Genomic DNA, 19,688 nt, shown 5'->3' with positions numbered 1-19,688 from the left:
CTTCACTGTCTTCTTATTTATGGAGCAATTTTCTTCAGTATTTAAATTCTCTAAATCTAATTGATTGCTAGAGCTTCTTCTTTTAATCAATCTTCCGTAGAATGACTTACAGATGTTACAACTTAAAGAGTTTTTCCCGGTTAAATGATGACAAACACATAACATCATATAAATATGGAGTCACCTGTTTTTCATTAATCTAAATTTGAAGAAGCAAAGTGCGAGATCTACGACAAGACCGAGCTTTGTTGTAGATTTATTCTTTTTCAATTTCAAAATTTAATCTCTTCTCATAGATCTCACACTTATACGAAACTAGTAAATAAAATGTTATGAACCTTACAACACAAATTCTTGATTACTCCTAAAGAATAGGCTTATATTTTAAGTGAGTACTCTAAGGGGGCTTCGTGAACCACATTCTTTTGATCACCAAGAAAGAAGAGAACTTATAGCAGATGTGAGGTATGCAAACAAGTGTCGTCGCTTCTGACAAATGGATGATGGCAGCAAAAACAGGTGGTTTTCAGGAGAGTTTGCTTGAGAATTTGAGGGACTAATTCTCTAATAAGTTAGGTTACACGTTGAAATAGGCAGCATACTTAATTTGGAAAGAAACAAATGCTTTATACGTATACAGGTACCTTGGGATAGGTATTTGGATATGCATTCAAAATAATGTCATATGGAAAGTGAGATGTTTTAGGAGATTTTCTTAAAACTAATTAAAGACACTATGTTTGCTTTAATTCTCTTCCTCCCTCCAATTTTTTCCCCAAGAAAAATTGGGCCTTTCGATTACATTTCACTAAGTTCTTTGAGAATAAGGATCAAACAAAATACTCTTTAACACAATTCACAACGAGTGGATAAAAGTTGTATTTGATTAGCTGATCAATAAGACAAAAACGTTGCGGTAATTTTTTTCATGACCAAGAAATCGTCGAGGGCCAACTGGAATGGCTCGAAATTTGGTGAATAATGGGACCACCTTTCTACCCTTCTTCATAAAAAAGTTGTGGTAATTTAGCATATAGAATTTCATGTGAAACATCACTTATTAAGAAACAAATGAAAAAGTAAAGCACTTGAACTTAATAAGAAACTAGTGAGCATGTACATTGCACGTATGCCCATGTCAATCTTCACAAACTTCTTAATACAATACAAATAATAGTAAAACACGATGATTAGCAAGTCTATTTAAACGACTTGATCATCGATCACTATTATAATTTGTAGCTATACACAATCGAATGAACTAGTGTAACCTTTTCTGATGCAACCTTTTTAATATATCAGATATTGTTCAAGTTAACAGCTCCTCACTTTTGATATACCACATAATTTAAAAGTAAATATGAGTAGCTTTCATTAGTTTTTGGAAAGTGACTTCTCTTTACTATCTTCTTTTTTATGGAGCAATTTTCTTCTCTATTTAAATTCTCTAAATGTAATTGATTGCTAGAGCTTCTTCTTTTAATAAATCTTCCATAGAATGGCCTACAAATGTTACAACTTACAGAATTTTTCCCGGTTAAATGATGACAAGCACGTAACATCATATAAATATGAAGTCGCATCTTTTTCTTTAATCTAAATTTGAAGAAACAAAGTGCGAGATCTACGACAAGACAGAGCTTTGCTGTAGATTTATTCGTTTTCATTTTCAAAATTTCACTTCGTCTCATAGATCTCACACTTTACGAAACTAGTAAATAAAATGTTATGCACCCTACAACACAAGTTCTTGATTACTCCTAAAGAAGAGGCTTATAGTTAAAGTGAGTACTCTGAGGGCGCTTCGTGAACCACATTATTTTGATCGCCCAAGAAAGAAGAGAACTTACAGCAGAAGTGAGGTATGGAAATAAGTGTCGTCGCTTCTGACAAATAGATGATGACAACAAAAAATAGGTGGTTTTTCGGATAGTTTGCTCGGGGATTCGGCGGACTACTTCCCTAATAAGTCAGGTTATAAGTTGAAATAGGCAGCATACTTAAATTGGAAAGAAACAAATGCTTTATACACATACAAGTACATCGGGATAGGTAATGGGATATGCAATCAAAATAATGTTACATGGAAAGTGAGGTGTTCTGAGATTTTTTTTTAAAAACTAATTAAGGATAGTATTTTAGCTTTAATTTCCTTCCTCTCCAGTTTTTTCCCCAAAAAAAATTGAGCCTTTCGATTATTAAGTTCTTTAAGAATAAAGATCAAACAAAATATTCTTTAACACAATTCACAACCAGTGGATTAAGTTGCATTTGGTTAGTTGATCCATAAGACAGAAACATTGCCGCAATTTGTTTCTTATAACCGATAAATCGTCGAGTGCAAGCTAGCGCATGGCTCGAAATTTGGAGAATAGTGGGACCAACCTTCCACCCTTCTCCATAAAAAATTTGTGCTAATTTAGCACATAAAATTTCAGGTGAAACACCACTTATTATGACACAAATGAAAAAAGTAAAAACACTAGAACTTATAATGAAACTAATTTTTGGGCACGCACATAGCACGTAAGTCCATCTTAATCGGCACAAACTTCCTAACACAATACAAATAACAGTAAAACATGTAAGTAAACAATAAATTAAATCTTAAAGGAAGTACAAGTTGAAATTGATGAATAGTAAGTCTATTTTAAATGACTTGATCATCGATCACTATTATAGTTTATCACTATAAGAGTGGCTTTCATTAGTCTTTTGAAAGTGACTTTTCTTCACTATCTCCTTTTTTATGGAGCAATTTTCTTCACTATTTAAATTCTCTAAATGTAATTGATTGCTAGACTTCTTCTTTTGATAAATCTTCCATAGAATGGCTTACAAATGTTACAACATAGAGAATTTTTCCCAGTTAAATGATTACGAACACATAACATCATATAACTATGGAGTCACCTGTTTTTCATTAATCTAAATTTGAAGAAGCAAAGTGCGAGATCTACGACAAGATCGAGCTTTGTTGTAGATTTATTATTTTTCAATTTCAAAATTTAATTTCTTTTCATAGATCTCACACTTATACGAAACTATTAAATAAATGTTATGAACCCTACAACACAAGTTCTTGATTACTCCTAAAGAAGAGGCTTATATTTTAAGTGAGTACTCTGAGGGCGCTTCGTGAACCACATTGTTTTGATTGCCCATGAAAGAAGAGAACTTATAGCAGATGTGAGGTATGCAAACAATGTCGTCGCTTTTGAGAAATGGATGATGACAGCAAAAACAAGTGGTTTTCATGATGGTTTGCTTGGGTATTCGGCAGACTAATTGCCTAATAAGTTAGGTTATAAGTTGAAATAGGCAGCATAGTTAATTTGGAAAGAAACAGGTGATTTATACACATACAGGTACATTGGGATAGGCATTTAGATATGCATTCAAAATAACGTCACATGAAAAGTGAGGTGTTCTGAATTAAAAAAAAAACTAGTTAAGGATAGTATTTTAGCATTAATTCCCTTCATCTCTCCAGTTTTTTCTGAAGAAAAATTGGGCGTTTCGGTTATTAAGTTCCTTAAGAATTAAGATAAAACAAAATACTCTTGAACACAATTCACAACCAGTGGATAAAAGTTGCATTTGATTAGTCGATCCATAAGACAGAAATGTTGCCGTAATTTTATTTTATAACCGATAAATCGTCGAGTGCCAGCTAGCGCATGGCTCAAAATTTGGAGAATAATGGGACCGCCCTTCTATCCTTCTCCATAAAAAAGTTGTGGTAATTCAGCACATAGAATTTCACGTGAAACACCACTTACTATGAAATAAAATGAAAAGGTAAAAATATTAGTACTCATTATGAAACTAATTTTTCGGCACGTGCGTTGCACGTATGTCCCATGTCAATCTGCACAAACTTCATAATACAATACATATAATAGTAAAACATGTAAGTAATCAATATTTAAAATTCGAAAAGGAAGTACAAGTTGATATTGATGAATAGTAAGTCTATTTAAACAACTTGATTGTTGATCATTATTATAGTTTGCAGCTATACATAATCAATTGAATTGGTATAACCTTTCTTTGATGCAATTTTTTTTTAATAAATAAGATATTATTCTGGTTGACAGTTCCCTCACTTTTTGATATACCGCGTAATTTAAATGTAAATATGAGTAGCTTTCATAAGTCTTTGGAAGTGACTTTTCTTTACTATCTCCTTCTTATGGAGCAATTTTCTTCACTATTTAAATTCTCTAAATGTAATTGAGTGCTAGAGCTTCTTCTTCTTTAACAAATCTTCCATAGTATGGCTTACATATGTTACAACTAAGAGAATTTTTTCAGTTAAATGATGACATGCAAACACGTGTTTAACATCATATGAATATGGAGTAACATCTTTTTCATTAATCTAACTTTAACGAGATATTAGAAGAAATTAAAATTTTGACATTGAAGAAAAAGTAAATCTACAACAAAGCTCTGTCTTGTCGTAGATTTCACACTTTTGCTGCTTCAGTTCCTTTGAATGTCACACGTGTATAGTATAAATAAAGCGCTTTAAAGTTCACTTGTAGGAGTAGGATGCTTCGACATCATCTAGCCTCAGGCCTATATCAAAGATGCATACGCTACTAATTAATAAGACGAAAGGCTACATCACAAAAGCTCAAGTACATACTTTTCTGATTATTGCAATGCATATATCATTTACCATTTTATTAAGAGAATACGGATATTTCTGTACCAACTGGAAACAAGTAAAGCTTTCCGTTCGCAAAAAGCTTACATGAACGAAGTTCAGTAATTTTATGCAGAGAGTTAACATTATACATAGCAAAGAGTTTACATTATACATAGTTCTATAAATATAAGCCCTTCAACAATATGTAGTCAGCAAAAGATGAACCGATGTGACAGGAAAATAATAAATTTACCCGTCCAGATGATGCTGAGCACAATACATAGCAATAGATTTTTATGAGATAAAAAACAGCTAAGAAGAAGGAAAAAGAGGCTAACGTTAGTTGACATTTTTGTTACGCACAGTTATATGATGCACTAAAAATGTGATATTAGAAGATCAAAGGATAAAATAGATAAAGTTGAAATGTGAAACGAGTAGCACATAAATAGTATAGAATATTAATGTGGGAGAAAGAAGAGGAAGAGATGTTTTTTTTTTCAAAAAACAAATACATGAAGATGTGTGACTGTTGGGTTTTTTCTTTTAGCTGAAAAACGTTTTAATTCTTCTTTTTTATGTTGATTCTAAAGCTTTATTGGCGTAGTTAAGAGACTGTAATTAAAAAGTGACTTTTAGGCTTCTTAAATAGAAAAAATATCAAAATCTAGAGGAAACTAAGCGGATTACAATAGTACTTTGGCAGATATATGGAACGTGTCATTCAATTGAGTTATTTTCCGTTATTCATTGGTAGGTAAATTTAGTACAGGATAGTGTTTAGATGAGGGTTAAAAATGTCATTTAACTTTTAAGGAACATTTTGGTAATTTAACTTTTCAACGTAGAGCCTTCTCACTTTTAGAATAACATGATATGATGATATTATGATGGAGGGAGTAACAAATCAAGTTCAAGCTAGGATAAATATATTCTAGTTAATCTAATTCAAAAAGAGGCGTCTCCAATTAAGTATTCTTTCACAATTTGTTGCGTCAAACAATCATCGTTTGTTAAATATTTCACAAGATCAAAAGTGTTCACTTATAAAAAATTTAAATAATTGAACTACTATTTTGAAAATACCCAAACATAATGGACCATGTTTTGTTATTTTCTCCGTGAAGCATTAAACTAAAATGATGCTAATTTAATTGAGGGATATACAAAAAGAGAATTAAAAGTGAGCATAGTTTAAAAAGGCGTTCACCTTTTAATTAAGATAAGGAAATAAGGAAAGGGTTGTGATTTCACCAAAGCTAATACGTGTCAATTTTCCATATGTGTGAAGGACTTGAATCTTGATCGACTGTTTATAGTATAGTACCTACCGACCACTCATTTAATTTTCTTTCTTATTATTTAGCAGTTATATATATATATATTTTTTTATTTTTTTATTTTATTTTTTTTCAGGTGAAAAACAGAGTGAACAAATTTGTGATAGATAATAAAATCAGAGCTTAGTGGTATTAGTAGTAGAGTTGTGTGTGTGGTGTGCAGTGAGTGAAAAGAGTGATGGTTATGGAAACTGCCATTTGTGGCCGAGTTGCTCTTTCTCCCCATCAAATCTTTCAACCAAAACCTGGTAAACCCATCTTTCTCTCTTATTGTATATGTTGTAAATGTTTGATTGTTGAATCTTTATTGTTGTTTCACCAAGAATATTTTGTTCTTTCGCAATTTAATTGACATAGTTTGCTTTCTTGAATGTTTTTGGACGATGGGGGTCGTGAATTCTTGGATGTCAATTGCATTTAGAGTGAAAAACAGAGAAAAAGTTATGGTCTTTGAACTGGATTTAAAAAAAAAAAAAAAAAACCTCATATCTATTGTAATTATCCCAAAGTACCAGGCAACCAGACACACAATACAGGAAAAAATAGTGTCAATTGGGAGCTGTGTGTGAGGGGGTAGGGGGTGTTGGTGTAGAGATGAGGTTCTTAATGCTATTCTTCTCCCAGAAACATTCATAATAGCTTCAAGTAAAGAGTAAACTGAAATTTTGAACTTTTATTTTCTTGGTAACAAATGTAATCTTTTGAACTTTTACTAGGGTAGAATGGGGCTGTTTTCTTTACTGAAAAGGACCGAAAATTTGTGAGAGAACTATGAGAGTCCAAGTTGAAGATTGTTTATCTGCATCTTTGGCTGTTCAATCATGGTTACCTAGTCATTGATATTTTTAGAAACTGTTTAACATTCTTCCATTAAAAAACTAGTAAAGTTTCGAAGTTGGTCCAAGAGAAATGTATTAGTTTCGAGATATCAAGTATTTAATGAATATTATTTACTAGAGCAATAATTGAATATATGGATGTAATTCTGAATCTGAGACTGTCAGTTCACTCAATAGTAGATTGATGTATATAGAATTAGAATATGTGTGCATAAGTTGGAGAACTGATGAATAACCACTGTTCTTTATGAATCTTGATTCACATATGTTTGTAACTTGGCATAAGATTGAATTGTCGGCTTATGTGATACAGGAGATAAGAAACCTCGCCAAAAACAATGGACAAATCGGAACACTTTAATGGCAATGCCTATAGCAGTAGGCAAAGGTGGTGGGGTGTTGGATAAGCCTGTTATAGAGAAAACAACTCCTGGGCGTGAATCTGAGTTCGACTTGAGGTATGGATTCCTCAAATGTGAAATATGTGCTGTTTTCAATTGACTCCGGTTTCTAAAGGCTTTACCATTCTTTCATGAGTCCAAAAGTTTTTTGTTCTTCTCTTTCACGTTGATGTGGGCTCTGCCAAGTGACATATTAACTCTGTTCGAAAATGGAATACTTTGTCTATTCTTCTCTGTTTCTTAGTGAAAAATAAAGTTGATTGAAACCATGCTCATATGTAGATAGTGAAATTAATTGGTGGGTCATAACAGTAATATAGAGTTAGACATAAATCGAAGTTAAGTAACTAACTCCATTCATGTCAACTTCAGAACCGTTCTCCAAAGATAGAAGGAAGAGAATATATTCTTTCTTCTTTATGCATAGTTGGATGGGGAGCCTTGGCGTAACTGGCAAAGTTGTTGCCATGTGACCAGGAGGTTATGGGTTCAAGCTGTGGAAATGGCCTCTTGCAGAAATGCAGGATAAGGCCGCGTACAATAGACCTTATGTGGTACAGACTTTCCCTGGACCCTGCGCATAGCCGGAGTTTAGTGCACCGGGCTGCCCTTTTTTTATGCATGGTTGATGAAAGGAAAAACCCAAGCATGCTGATCACATTGGAGTCGCATCCATATATAAAATAACTACATGGGATTTTTCATTCTTCAGTTGCTATATTTCTTGTTTGATGGACCTGTTACTATTCCCTTTCCCTGGACTACATTTCCCTTAGTAAACAGAATAATGGAAACTACCCTGAAATGCTCTCTATTGATGTGTGAACCGGGCAGTTATTTGTTAAATGAACGAAGTCATTCCATCCTGTCTTTCGAAATCCAGAAGGAAGTCTTTTAATGCTTCGTTCTCCTTCACTGTACATTGTCTTTGCAAACTGGCTTACTGTCAAAGTCCAACCACTGCAGCATCCAGATTCCATCCTCGCCTCTACTAACCTATTTTAATCACATGTTTTTCCGCCTCTACACAGAGACAACCTAATCAATTCCCAAGTCCCAATTTCCATCAGGAGAAAACCACATATCAGGCGATACCATTCATGACTCCAATCAAAAGAATCCTTGTGTTTTCAAATGGAAAAAATGAATTTCCAACTTCCTGAATAATCATGTGATCTTCAAGCACCGTAGACGGTTGTGGACTTTTGTGTTGCAAGTTACATAGACATATCTTGATTGTTGTTGTTTTTTAATAACTGTGGTGTCCGGGCCAGCTTGCACACACTTTGACTAATTCCACGGGGTACCTGCTACCTCCCACCAGCATAGGTAACGGGTAACTCTGTCCACCAAGGCTTGGACACATGGTAAGAAATCACCTAGTTTTTTTTGCCGCTGTTGCTATTTGATCGTGAGACTTCATGGTTCTCAACCTACTTTATTGACCACATCCTTGGATGCATATTGCTTGATTGTTGTTTAGGAGATGTGTAAGTACTTTGTACAACCTAATAACGTGGAAGATGGGAAATGAAAGAGGAGAAAAAATGGCAACACTTCAATTGTATAGGTGGAGAGCAGGAACAGAGCAAGGGTTTTCAAATAAGGGTGATTCTTGTAAAGATGGGAAAAAAAGGGCAATCTATCTAGGATCATAAATCTGGAATATTTTCTTTAGGGAGCACCCGAGAATTTTCCTTCAGGCAAGAAGACCAATACATCTCACCTTTAGCACAGAAGTGGCGTTTATTTGTTGAGTTAGTCAGGGGTAAGTTAGGCAAGAGTTGAATATGGATGAGACCCCAAAGTTGACGAGAAATTTTCCTATTGATATGATTCATATAAAAAAACTGCATGTATTCTGGAGTTTCTGTTGAAAATGATACAAGTTGTGAGGTTGAAATGCAATGATTAATAAAACTTTCTGAAAAGAACAAATGCAATGATTTAATAATCTATAATCACAACAACTTGTGTCTTCATTTTCCAGAAAATCAAGGAAAATGTCCCCGCCCTATCGTGTGATGCTGCACAATGACAATTTCAACAAGAGGGAGTATGTTGTTCAAGTACTCATGAAGGTTATACCAGGGATGACGGTCGACAATGCTGTTAATATCATGCAAGAGGCACATCACAATGGTCTGGCGGTGGTGATAATCTGTGCTCAAGCTGATGCAGAAGAACATTGCACACAACTAAGAGGCAATGGTCTGCTAAGCTCCATCGAGCCAGCCAGTGGAGGTTGTTGAAGATAATGAACCTGATGGGGGTGATATTGTACATAAATGTGAGAATGGCATAGTCGCATAGTACCTCGTTACCTGAGTCTTTTGAGCTCGGAGTAGAACATATTACTGTAAACAATGTCAGCACCAGAGACCGATGAGTTTGTATACTAGAAATATATCAATCAATCACTCAACTATGTCTAAATTCAAAGTAGTTGGGTCAAATCCCAAATATGATTCCTCTGTTGCTAGTACTATGTTCTATCCAAGTCATATCATTCAATTCTTGCTGACTCATTTGATTTTATGGCAAATGAGAGGTTCTCATATTGGCAAACTTGGTCCTGCATAAAAAAGTAGTTTAATCCAGACTAGTTGAGATACCTGTTATGGATTTTTTGCTCTCATTGCTAAGCGAAGTTTGTATTTTCTGTATACTAGAAATAAGAAGATTTGCTTCTGGTGTGGGCTTGAGGACCAAGACGGTGGCATTTTGTGATAGATACTGAAAATGTGATGCACTTTGACTGGGTACATTGGGACATCCCATGCACTACTGAACCATGTAGTAATTAAAAAAGAAACGGCCATCCACTGATGCGTGACTATGAACTTTGACAAGGATTATTTGCTTGATGAAAGTCATTTTCTTTGAAGTAAGAGGCACCATGATCTTCATACCTGTCATTAGGACAGTCAGATGTGTATTTATAACAAGACACCATTATAGCTTATAGAGGCGCAAGCTCTTGTGTTTGAGGAATAAAACCAGAGGAGCAAGACCTTCCTTTACAAGGTTTTTACACCAAATCAATGGATACATGACATGTGCTCGAACATACACTATCAGTATCACTTAATTGTGGTTAATTAATGTATATTTTTACTTCATTAGATCACTTAACCATGGTAAGTTGAATTAGTGTGGTGTTTGTGTGTCTAAGAATTTACCACTATGAGTTTCAAATCAAAGAAGGAATACTGGGAAAACTTAGACTTTGAAAACCACATTTGCTGAAAAGAACCAAGAGATGCTAATGATGCCCCCTGTCCAAACACTGAATAGATCACTATTAGTTCACAGTAACAAGAGAAGAAACTATTCTTCTAGAAAGAAGAGAAAATCCTTTTCAATTTGAAAATATTAATGGATGGCCGTTTACCATATCTAAAAGAGAAGAAACCAAGAGAAGAAACTATTCTTCTAAAACTTTACCAATATACTTTACCACATCATTTAAGTTAGAGGCGGTCAAAATGGATGAAAGCATGTCTGCTGCTTTATTAAAATCTACATTTATAGGGCCAAGGGAAGAGGAAAATATTGCAGACAGTAATTGAAGCTTTATTGGGTAAAATGCATCAAAACTCTTTGTTGTAAGCTAAGAATTAAGTGGCAAATATGGCAAGAAATCAAAATCATGGTCAGTGAGTATTGCTTCTTGATAGCAAAAGTGAGTCTAAACCAAAAATAGAGCATTAGAAAGCTTCTAGTTTTATCTACATAAAAAATAGAGCATTAGAAAGGCTTCTTTAATTTCACACAAGCTCACTAGTAAAAAGGAGGGAACAGTCTACATTAACAGAAAGAACTATCACATTTTTACCTGAATCTCCTTTCTGTGGCATTTCCACTTGCCAGTACTTTAACTCTTGCTGCAGAGGAAGCATCCCGTTAATTAAGTTTAAAGAGAAAATATCCGTTAAAAGAATTGTCAGCAAAGTGTACTTAACGTTAAAAATGCACAACAGGCAAACAACAGCCTGATGTATTTGAAGAAATTGCAAGAAACTTCTAACGCTTTTACCAATATACTGCCATAAAGTTCTGGTCGTGTATCCACATCTTGTTAATGCTCTCTATGACCTGAAAATTTTGAAGTAACTCACTACTTGAACAAGAAAGACTGAAAGAGAAAAGGGGAAAAGGAAAAATAGCAAAATATTCATAGCCATTACTATCTGAAAGAACAATCTGAGCAGAACTTCCCATACCAGGGATAGTCTGTGAAGATACATCAAAAGGGGAAGAAGACTAAAGTTCGAGCAACCAAAGGGCTTAGCTTGCAAGCCAAAAGATTCACCAAATAACAGGTGCAGGTTAATATTGTACTAATATGTGGTATGCACGAAGACGTCATTCAATGACAGGCAACAGAAGAACGGAAAAATAATACTTCAACTGACAGTCCATATGTATGCTATGATGATCCAGAGAAACGTGTGGTTTCTGAACCCATTAAGATGACCCAAGAGTTTTGCTAGTCCTTGGGAACAGCGTAGTGACGGATAATTCAAAATAAGAATAGGTCCAGTCCAAGAGACAAATCACTAGGGTTAAAGATCACTCAACGATGTGGCAAATCCTAAGTCTAAGAAATGGAAGCAGGAAAGACTCTGTTTGAAAGCAAATTCAGTGGCTTTCTATCGAGGGGCACGAACGGTATAACGAACACAATGCCTTTTTGTTTTTGAGGTCTGATCCGAAGGTAAACTTTAGGTTTTCCAAACAATTTAGATTAATGACATTCCAATTTAGATCAAACATATTGGCACAGCATGTAAGGTGAAAAACATAACAGCAACAAACATCCATAAAATCTTTTATGACTTGAAGCATAGTAACGTAGCCACTTAGCCTTTGTATTCAATGTTAGCTGCACCGAAAGTAACACCAATCCCAAATTGGGCAACTTCAAGACCAGTGAGGGTATCAAATAATTCTGAAAAATGGAAGAGCCCTGCAGCCGTCTCCATCATCCATGTTCAATATAAAAATACTAATTCTGAAACACTAATTGCACAGAAAGAGCTCTTTCAGAATTTAAATTTTGTCACTAACTACACAATTCATCTTTAAATATCTCATGGGTGCCTCCAAGGCTTGGTGATCACCATATTCCTTAACACAAATAAAATTAGAGTTTAAATCCGTACAAGTTTATTTAACTATATCAACTCAAATACTTTCCCAGCAAAAGAGAAAAAGGTCCAGAATCGTGTTGTTTAGTATAAAATTTCACATGACCCATTGCACAATGAACCTTATTTGCAATATTCATAATATTAGAAAATTACCAGTGACTGCAAAAATATGAGTAACGAGTATGTCAAAGACAATACATTAATTTCGACATTCAAGCCAAACCATTTAGGTGTAGTACAGAAATTAACACCGCATAACATAATTGGTTTCTTGATTTGGATTAAACTAAAGAATAGCTGCGTAGGGTGGCTCAAAGAATGTCTAGTTCCCATACAAAGCCGTAATGGTAAGTACATATCTACACGCAGGTGTTATTTCAAATCACATCAATTTATTATAGTTAAATAGTAATAAATTGAGATGAAAGTGCATAATAATTAATTATGGTTAAGGGATAAGAATTTACTTAAGGTAGAAAATCGTTTTTTAATATTTAATGTCAAATTAATACATAGACAATCCCTTAAATTTAACTCTGAACATGTTACCTATTAAACATCTAAAGTACTTAAAATTGTTACATATTAAACACCTAAAGTATATTTACCTATAGACCGTCTATGTATTTGGCCTAATGTTTTAATGTAAACGTTGGATAGGATGTGAGTAGAACCAATTCGAGCAGTAAATACAGCCAAGTTCAAGTATTGATTGTTCTATCTACTCGCCGTAACCATGCAATTAATTTTACTGTAGCCAACTTCAAGTATGGAGTAGTCTTGTAATTAATTTGACAACTACATTTGCAAGTGGAGAGAAATGGATACAATCCAACACCTAACAGTCACCTCAAAATTTAAAGGGGGAAAAGTAGAAAGATTTTTTTATTGAACTCAAGAAACAACCTATGTGATAAGATGATGAGTTTGAAAGTGAGCCCATGTTTCATGTAAAGCTATTTATTGATTCGATGTTTTCTTCGCGGGTGTAGACATTTCGAGCTCGAAATATTAACATAAGAGTATATCCATTTAAAACTTTTTGTTTGTGAATAAGGGAAAATAAAAATGAGAAGGAAAGACTCAAATTGAGTCGAGGTCTTTCTGGTGCTCCTGAGCTATCAAGTAGGCCTCCTCGTACGGATGGTTTCGTCGGTAATTTGTCGTTTGGAAGTCGACAATAAAATCGATAAGTTGCCGAAATTTCAAAATATTTTCTTTTATGAACTTATCTTAAAGCTTTAGAAACAGTTTGACTACAGTTGGACCACAATTAGCAAATAATGGTCGAGAGAAGCAGTAGAAAAAAGAAGATAAAGCGTGGTATTAGAAACTACTCCAATCACTTTTACTTGTAAACTTTGCACACAACTTAAGAAACAATTAATAAAGTGCATAATTTATCATAATATTCATATTCAGTGATGTATTTTTTTGAACTTGAAAAATAATTTAAAATAAATAATTAATACTATGAGTAAAATAGAATTTTTTTTTATCTTCTCTTGATATGATATACTAAAAATGATAAATAAAAGTAAAAATCTAATTTTAAAATACTGAATAAATAAAAACAGAAGAGAGAATAGAAAAGAAAAGATCAATAAGGACAAAAATGATACACACTAGAGAGTGGATGGAAAAGCAATAATTAATTAGTGGCGGCCATGTTTTTTTTTTTTTGGATTTGAATTTTGGAAATTATGTACGCGCTTAGACATGCGGTTTGAAACCATAGTTGAAATTATGAGATGAAATCAGCGTTTAGATATACATTTCATCCCATGGTTTGAAACCCCAAAATCATCCAAGAAAGCATGATTTGGGGTTTCAAAAATTTTAAATATAAAAATTGACCCCTAGATTTATATTTTATAAAAAAAAGACCCATAAGTTGATAAATATTTTTAACAACTACTCCCACCAACTATTTACTAGTCTCTTTAACTTCCACCAACCTTTATTTATATCTATCATGTAGGAGGATTATATTAAAGATTAGTCACATTACTATTCATGTTAAATTTTCGTTTTTATTGAACTAAAGTCTGATCAATTGATGTTGTATTTTTTAGAAAGACCTTCTAATAGTGTATTAATTTTGTTATGAACTATGACTTATTCATTTGATAAGATTGTATAAAAATTGAGAATGTTTTGATAATTTTCACAACTTGTGGATTTTTATGTCTATAAGAGAAAAATACAACTTAAGATACCCAAATTATATGTCAAAACATAATTTCAAATCATAGTTTGAAATCATGATTTCAGACCATGTCCAAATAGCTCCTATGTTTGATCTTATTTTTACTTTTTTCATTTCAAATTACTCTAAAAAAACAACTTCAATTTATATTTATGGTCATACACAATTTCAATTTTCAAATACTTTTTTCACTATTGAAAGCAAAACAACTATTTTGAAATCTCGCAATTTTAATGACAAACGGGCAATTAATTAATTAATGGTGTCAACATCTTCTCTTCTTTTATAGTAGTTGTGTTGTATAGAGATTATAGACAGAGAGAAAGCAGGTATCAAGCTTCTTTCTCTGTTTAAAATGCTTTTGTTTGGTTCAACAAGTCTGACGTGAGGCCCCTTCTTCTCTTTCTCTACTTATTATATATTCACTTCTTCACTCTCTTTTCTTCTCCATTCCACTCTTCTATTTTTTTCTCCATAATGGCCAAATTTTGCTTCTTTCTTCTTTTTATCTCTCTTATTTTCATCCCCTGTGCTCTCTCTCGCTCCTTATCATCATCTTCACACCCACACTCCCAATTCTTTGACGTTGCAAAATCCCTTGAAAAAACCACTCAAGTTCTCTCTCCCACTACTTTTCAACAAGAAGCTATTAAAACTACCCATTTTAACTCTTCTTCAATTTCTGTTTCAATATATCCACGTTCAGCTCTAGTAAAACCCAACCATAAAGATTATTCAACTCTAACTCTATCTCGACTCGAACGTGACTCAACTCGAGTTACCTCACTAACCATGAAACTCCAGTTCTCTCTCTCCAACTTTACTCACTCCGATCTTAAACCGGTTAATAACATGTTACAGCCTGAAGATCTTCAAACCCCAATTACTTCCGGTGCTAGTCAAGGAAGCGGTGAATATTTTACTCGTCTCGGTTTAGGCGAACCTGCTAAAGAATTCTACATGGTTCTTGATACTGGTAGTGATATAACATGGGTTCAATGTGAACCGTGTTCTGATTGTTATCAACAGTCGGATCCAATTTACAACCCCTCGGGTTCTACAACTTACAGTCGGATCTCCTGTGACGCAGCACAGTGTACGGCACTTGAGGTCTCAGCTTGTGGGACCCAGTCTTGTTTGTATCAAGTGTCTTATGGTGATGGTTCGTTTACTGTTGGAGAGTTTGCTACTGAAACGGTGTCGTTTGGGAAGTCTGGTTCGTTTCCTAAAGTTGCTGTAGGTTGTGGACATGATAATGAAGGGTTATTTGTCGGTGCTGCTGGTTTGCTTGCTTTAGGTGGTGGCGCTTTATCACTACCTACTCAAATCAAAGCGTCGTCTTTTTCGTATTGTCTTGTGGATCGTGATTCTGCTTCATCGTCAACGTTGGAATTTAACTCGGCCCGGCCCGGTGCCTCGGTAATGGAAGAAAATATTTTGGTGATATTTTCAAAGTTTTTGAACATATTTACAATACTTAGCCCAATATATAATATTATACAATATTATATATGAGCGAAAAGAATGTATCAATTTTGTATAAAGTGTATAAAAGATATTTATACATAAATATGAGCTAAATTGAGTCTTTATATACAAAGAGTGTAAATATTTTAAAAAATAGACGTAGCTTAATTTTAATTTTTTTATTCATGCACTGCATGAAACCTACTTTTTGATTATAAACGGGAAAACATATTCTATATAAATTAATTGAAATGAAACATGAATTAAAATATGAAATTAATTTTGTACGATTTTGAATTATCTTTTCCATCAGGTAACCGCGCCGTTACTACGTAACTCGAGAAGGAGCACTTTCTTCTACGTCGGACTCACCGGAATTAGCGTTGGAGGGAAGATGCTTTCGATTCCCGCGTCGGTGTTCCAGATGGACGGGAGCGGTAACGGAGGTATAATTGTGGACTCAGGAACGGCTGTGAGTTTTCTTTCCTTTAGTGTTTCCCATGTAAAATTATATGCGTTCTTCACTTTCGTTATTATAATTACTTTCATTTATTAACAGGTGACTAGGTTACAAAGCAGCGCATACAACGCTCTACGTGACTCGTTCAGGAAATTGACTACGAATTTGCCTTCCGGCGGGCAATTCGCGCTGTTCGACACTTGCTACGACTTATCGTCGATGAAAAGAGTGAGTGTTCCGACGGTGGCGTTTCATTTCTCGGGCGGTAAATCGCTGCCGTTGCACCCGAAGAATTACCTCATACCGGTAGACTCGGCGGGAAAATTCTGCTTGGCTTTTGCTCCTACGGAAGGGTCGTTGTCTATTATTGGAAACATACAGCAACAAGGGACACGTGTCAGTTATGACCTGGCTAACAACCTTGTTGGATTTAGCCCCGACAATTGTTAGTAGGAAATGGAGATACAAATTTAGTAGTAACATCTCCAGTAACTAACTGCTTTTACCAATATCAATTATTGTAAAAAGATTAAAAGCAGGACTTTGTTGGAGGAGGAAAGGAAAAAAGAAAAATAAAGGGTAGGTGATTGATTATTAAGTTATTTATGGTTGATAGGGATAGGGTTGCTTTTTTATTTTTAAATTCTGAATGAAATGGGCGTAGTTTTTTAATACTCACAGGAAATAGTAAGGTGAGAGATTGAAAAGTTGTTGGGAATGACTCTGTGACTCTATTTAATGTCATAGTTGGCGGGGAAGATGGGAATGGTCCAATGTGAATTGTGAAGCAACTCTAGAAAGGGCTATTAATTGGCTGGGTAATCTCATAAATGCAGTTACCCAACTTCTACTGCCAAACTTAATTCAAGAGCCATAACTTTATATGGAGTATCTATTGCTCTACGTTTTTAAGAGTTTTAACTTTTATAATATACAACATTAACAAGTATTCCATCCGGTCCAAAATAATTGGGATTTTAACCTTTAAAAGTTGGTCCAAAATAATTCAGAAAGTATTTAGTTCTCTTTTTAAATTTATTCTCGATACATTTTCATATTCCTATAATAATTATGTCAACCTAAAAAGAAAAGAAAATTATAATTAAAGGTATTTTAGTCAAAACTTCTTTTGCTTCCTCAATTCATAATTAATGTGTTCCAGTTTAAAATCTCAATTATTTTAGACTACAGTCAGTAACTATTTGTAAAAACAAAGCAGATTATGTGCTACAATTATATAAAATAAATTGATATTGTAAAAATTCCGTGCCTAATAAGTTAAATCCGTGTTTTAAAATTCAACATTATCAGACCACTTGGGTGGATTTTGGACGCATGTTGCAATAAAAAATTTGCTTAGATTGTGCATGAAATTCTGGGGAAGTGCATTAGCATTTTACGTCAGAGTCAAAGTAGCCAAGTTTTGTGATCAGTATGACTCATGAGGGGGTCTCTTCCCAGTTCCCTCTGTATGGGGGGAAAGAGTGACGAAAGGCGGACAAAGCCCATGAGCTCTTATCGTCCTCTCTCAATCCCAAGGCAAATTCTAACTTTTAACTTGTCATCGGTCAAAATGGGGATAAATTCTTGTTGGTGGTTCTCTAGTCACGTGATGCCCAAATTGCCTTTTATCCTAGCTTTCTGTGGCACCTAACTATTAACTTTTGATTTGAGATCAGAAATGCATGTTCAAATTTATCTACTTACTAGTATTTTTTTGGGACACACATATATATACTTAGACTCCAAACTACTGAGTTCTATCGAGAATCCGAGAACCAGTGGTTATATTCGAAATATACATTTTTTATATTCCTACAAATCAATGACTTCAACTACGATATTATGGACACGTTCAAGATTTCAGCTACCATATACACTCTTCTTCTACAATATTTATTAGTGTATAGAAATGAACAAAGAATAAATGGGTAAATAATAATGCAGTAGCAGAGACCAAATTCTGCCACCAGTGGGTTGAGTGACCAGGAAATTCAATTTTTCAACATGCGCTGTTTTAGATTTGTTAATCACTAATTAAGTCATTAAGAAAATGGCAAATTGGTCTTATTGTAATTGAAGCGAAATGGACAAAGGGAGTTCACATGCTAAGACTACGATTCTATTAGATATTTAGATTAATATAAATATAGGATAAATACAAGAAGAATCTCCATTGGAGAAGACAATAATGTGTGGATATTGTCACTTAAGAAATAGGCCATATATAGTTACCCTACCTGCCTTTAACCGGTGGGATCAGATACTATAAAGGACTTGACCTCGTCGGTAGCTAACCTTTTAATTTTGATGTCTTAATCTGCTTTATCTTTAGATTATACCCATGCTCAATCAGAATTTAACATGTACCCCCAATATTAGTTGGCAAAGATTAGGACATGAGAACGACACCTCTACTTATGTACAACATTACTACAGTGTATATTTCGCATGGGAATCAATGCTACCATGATTTTTCTAGTTCCCAAAACAAAGTATCTAATTGTTATTTTCCATCTTTTCTTCTTTTTTCCTTGTACATTATAGCTGTCGAATTTTGTCAATGGGTTCCTGTTGTGAACCAAGCCGACCCCCTAAGGGCCAATGGGCTAGAAACTGATTTAGTTGGTATTTTTGGACCAATTAAAATGCTGGAGAGTTTTATTAATGATCCACGCCCAATTAGCAAATTATTTAAAAGGATGATTGATTAGAAAGAGCAGTTTTATGCGTGGTGTTAAAAAAACTATTTGTTCCTCTCATATCCTTTCTTTAAGTTTCTGATCTCCTTCTAGTTTCCTATTCTCATTTTTCCCTTAATGACGGTTACTTGTTAATTACTTATTGTTTCCCTTATCAGTTTTAATTTGTGTGCTCAGTGGTTATGATATTCATTAGCGTTGTGTTGGTTATTTTATAGTTGTTTCAGTTCGCCCGTGTAATGAATCATGTTAAATCAGTCCACCACGGGCCTAATGTAAAGTTTATGCTCAATTTTTACTAGAGTAAAAAATTATTTATATAAATTAAATCATTTTTTCAGAAGAGGTAGAGGTAGGCCGAAGAAATATTGGGGAGAGGTGATTAGACATGACATGACGCAGTTATAGCTTACCGAGAACATGACCTTTAGATAGGAGGGTTTGGAGGATCCATATT

General features: G+C 34.2%; 2 protein-coding genes across 2 annotated transcripts; both read left to right on the top strand.

Moving 5' to 3' along the window:
* Nucleotides 1-6,079: 6,079 nt before the first annotated feature.
* On the top strand, nt 6,080-9,765 carry LOC132633295 (ATP-dependent Clp protease adapter protein CLPS1, chloroplastic). Its single transcript, XM_060349603.1, has 3 exons — nt 6,080-6,245; nt 7,150-7,294; nt 9,228-9,765. The coding sequence occupies exons 1-3, from the start codon at nt 6,176-6,178 to the stop codon at nt 9,487-9,489; spliced, it is 477 nt and encodes a 158-aa protein (XP_060205586.1). The 5' UTR covers nt 6,080-6,175; the 3' UTR covers nt 9,490-9,765.
* Nucleotides 9,766-14,943: 5,178 nt separating this feature from the next.
* On the top strand, nt 14,944-17,250 carry LOC132633294 (protein ASPARTIC PROTEASE IN GUARD CELL 1-like). Its single transcript, XM_060349602.1, has 3 exons — nt 14,944-16,021; nt 16,383-16,541; nt 16,629-17,250. Exons 1-3 carry the CDS (start codon nt 15,080-15,082, stop codon nt 16,977-16,979), a joined length of 1,452 nt encoding a protein of 483 aa, XP_060205585.1. The 5' UTR covers nt 14,944-15,079; the 3' UTR covers nt 16,980-17,250.
* The last annotated feature ends 2,438 nt before the right edge of the window (nt 17,251-19,688 follow it).

The sequence above is a fragment of the Lycium barbarum genome, chromosome 3 (genome assembly GCF_019175385.1).
Source record: "Lycium barbarum isolate Lr01 chromosome 3, ASM1917538v2, whole genome shotgun sequence".
Lineage (NCBI taxonomy): Eukaryota > Viridiplantae > Streptophyta > Magnoliopsida > Solanales > Solanaceae > Lycium > Lycium barbarum.
Note: the sequence above shows the minus strand (reverse complement) of the source record. Positions and strands in the feature narration are given on the sequence as shown.

What these genes read in the sequence shown, in the direction of transcription:
- LOC132633294 (XM_060349602.1), top strand. Translation starts at nt 15,080, where the DNA reads ATGGCCAAATTTTGCTTCTTTCTTCTTTTTATCTCTCTTATTTTCATC. An exon ending in CGGCCCGGCCCGGTGCCTCG is followed by an intron (nt 16,022 to 16,382) that starts GTAATGGAAGAA and finishes CTTTTCCATCAG; the next exon opens with GTAACCGCGCCGTTACTACG. An exon ending in TTGTGGACTCAGGAACGGCT is followed by an intron (nt 16,542 to 16,628) that starts GTGAGTTTTCTT and finishes ATTTATTAACAG; the next exon opens with GTGACTAGGTTACAAAGCAG.
- LOC132633295 (XM_060349603.1), top strand. Translation starts at nt 6,176, where the DNA reads ATGGTTATGGAAACTGCCATTTGTGGCCGAGTTGCTCTTTCTCCCCAT. An exon ending in AATCTTTCAACCAAAACCTG is followed by an intron (nt 6,246 to 7,149) that starts GTAAACCCATCT and finishes TATGTGATACAG; the next exon opens with GAGATAAGAAACCTCGCCAA. An exon ending in GAATCTGAGTTCGACTTGAG is followed by an intron (nt 7,295 to 9,227) that starts GTATGGATTCCT and finishes TTCATTTTCCAG; the next exon opens with AAAATCAAGGAAAATGTCCC.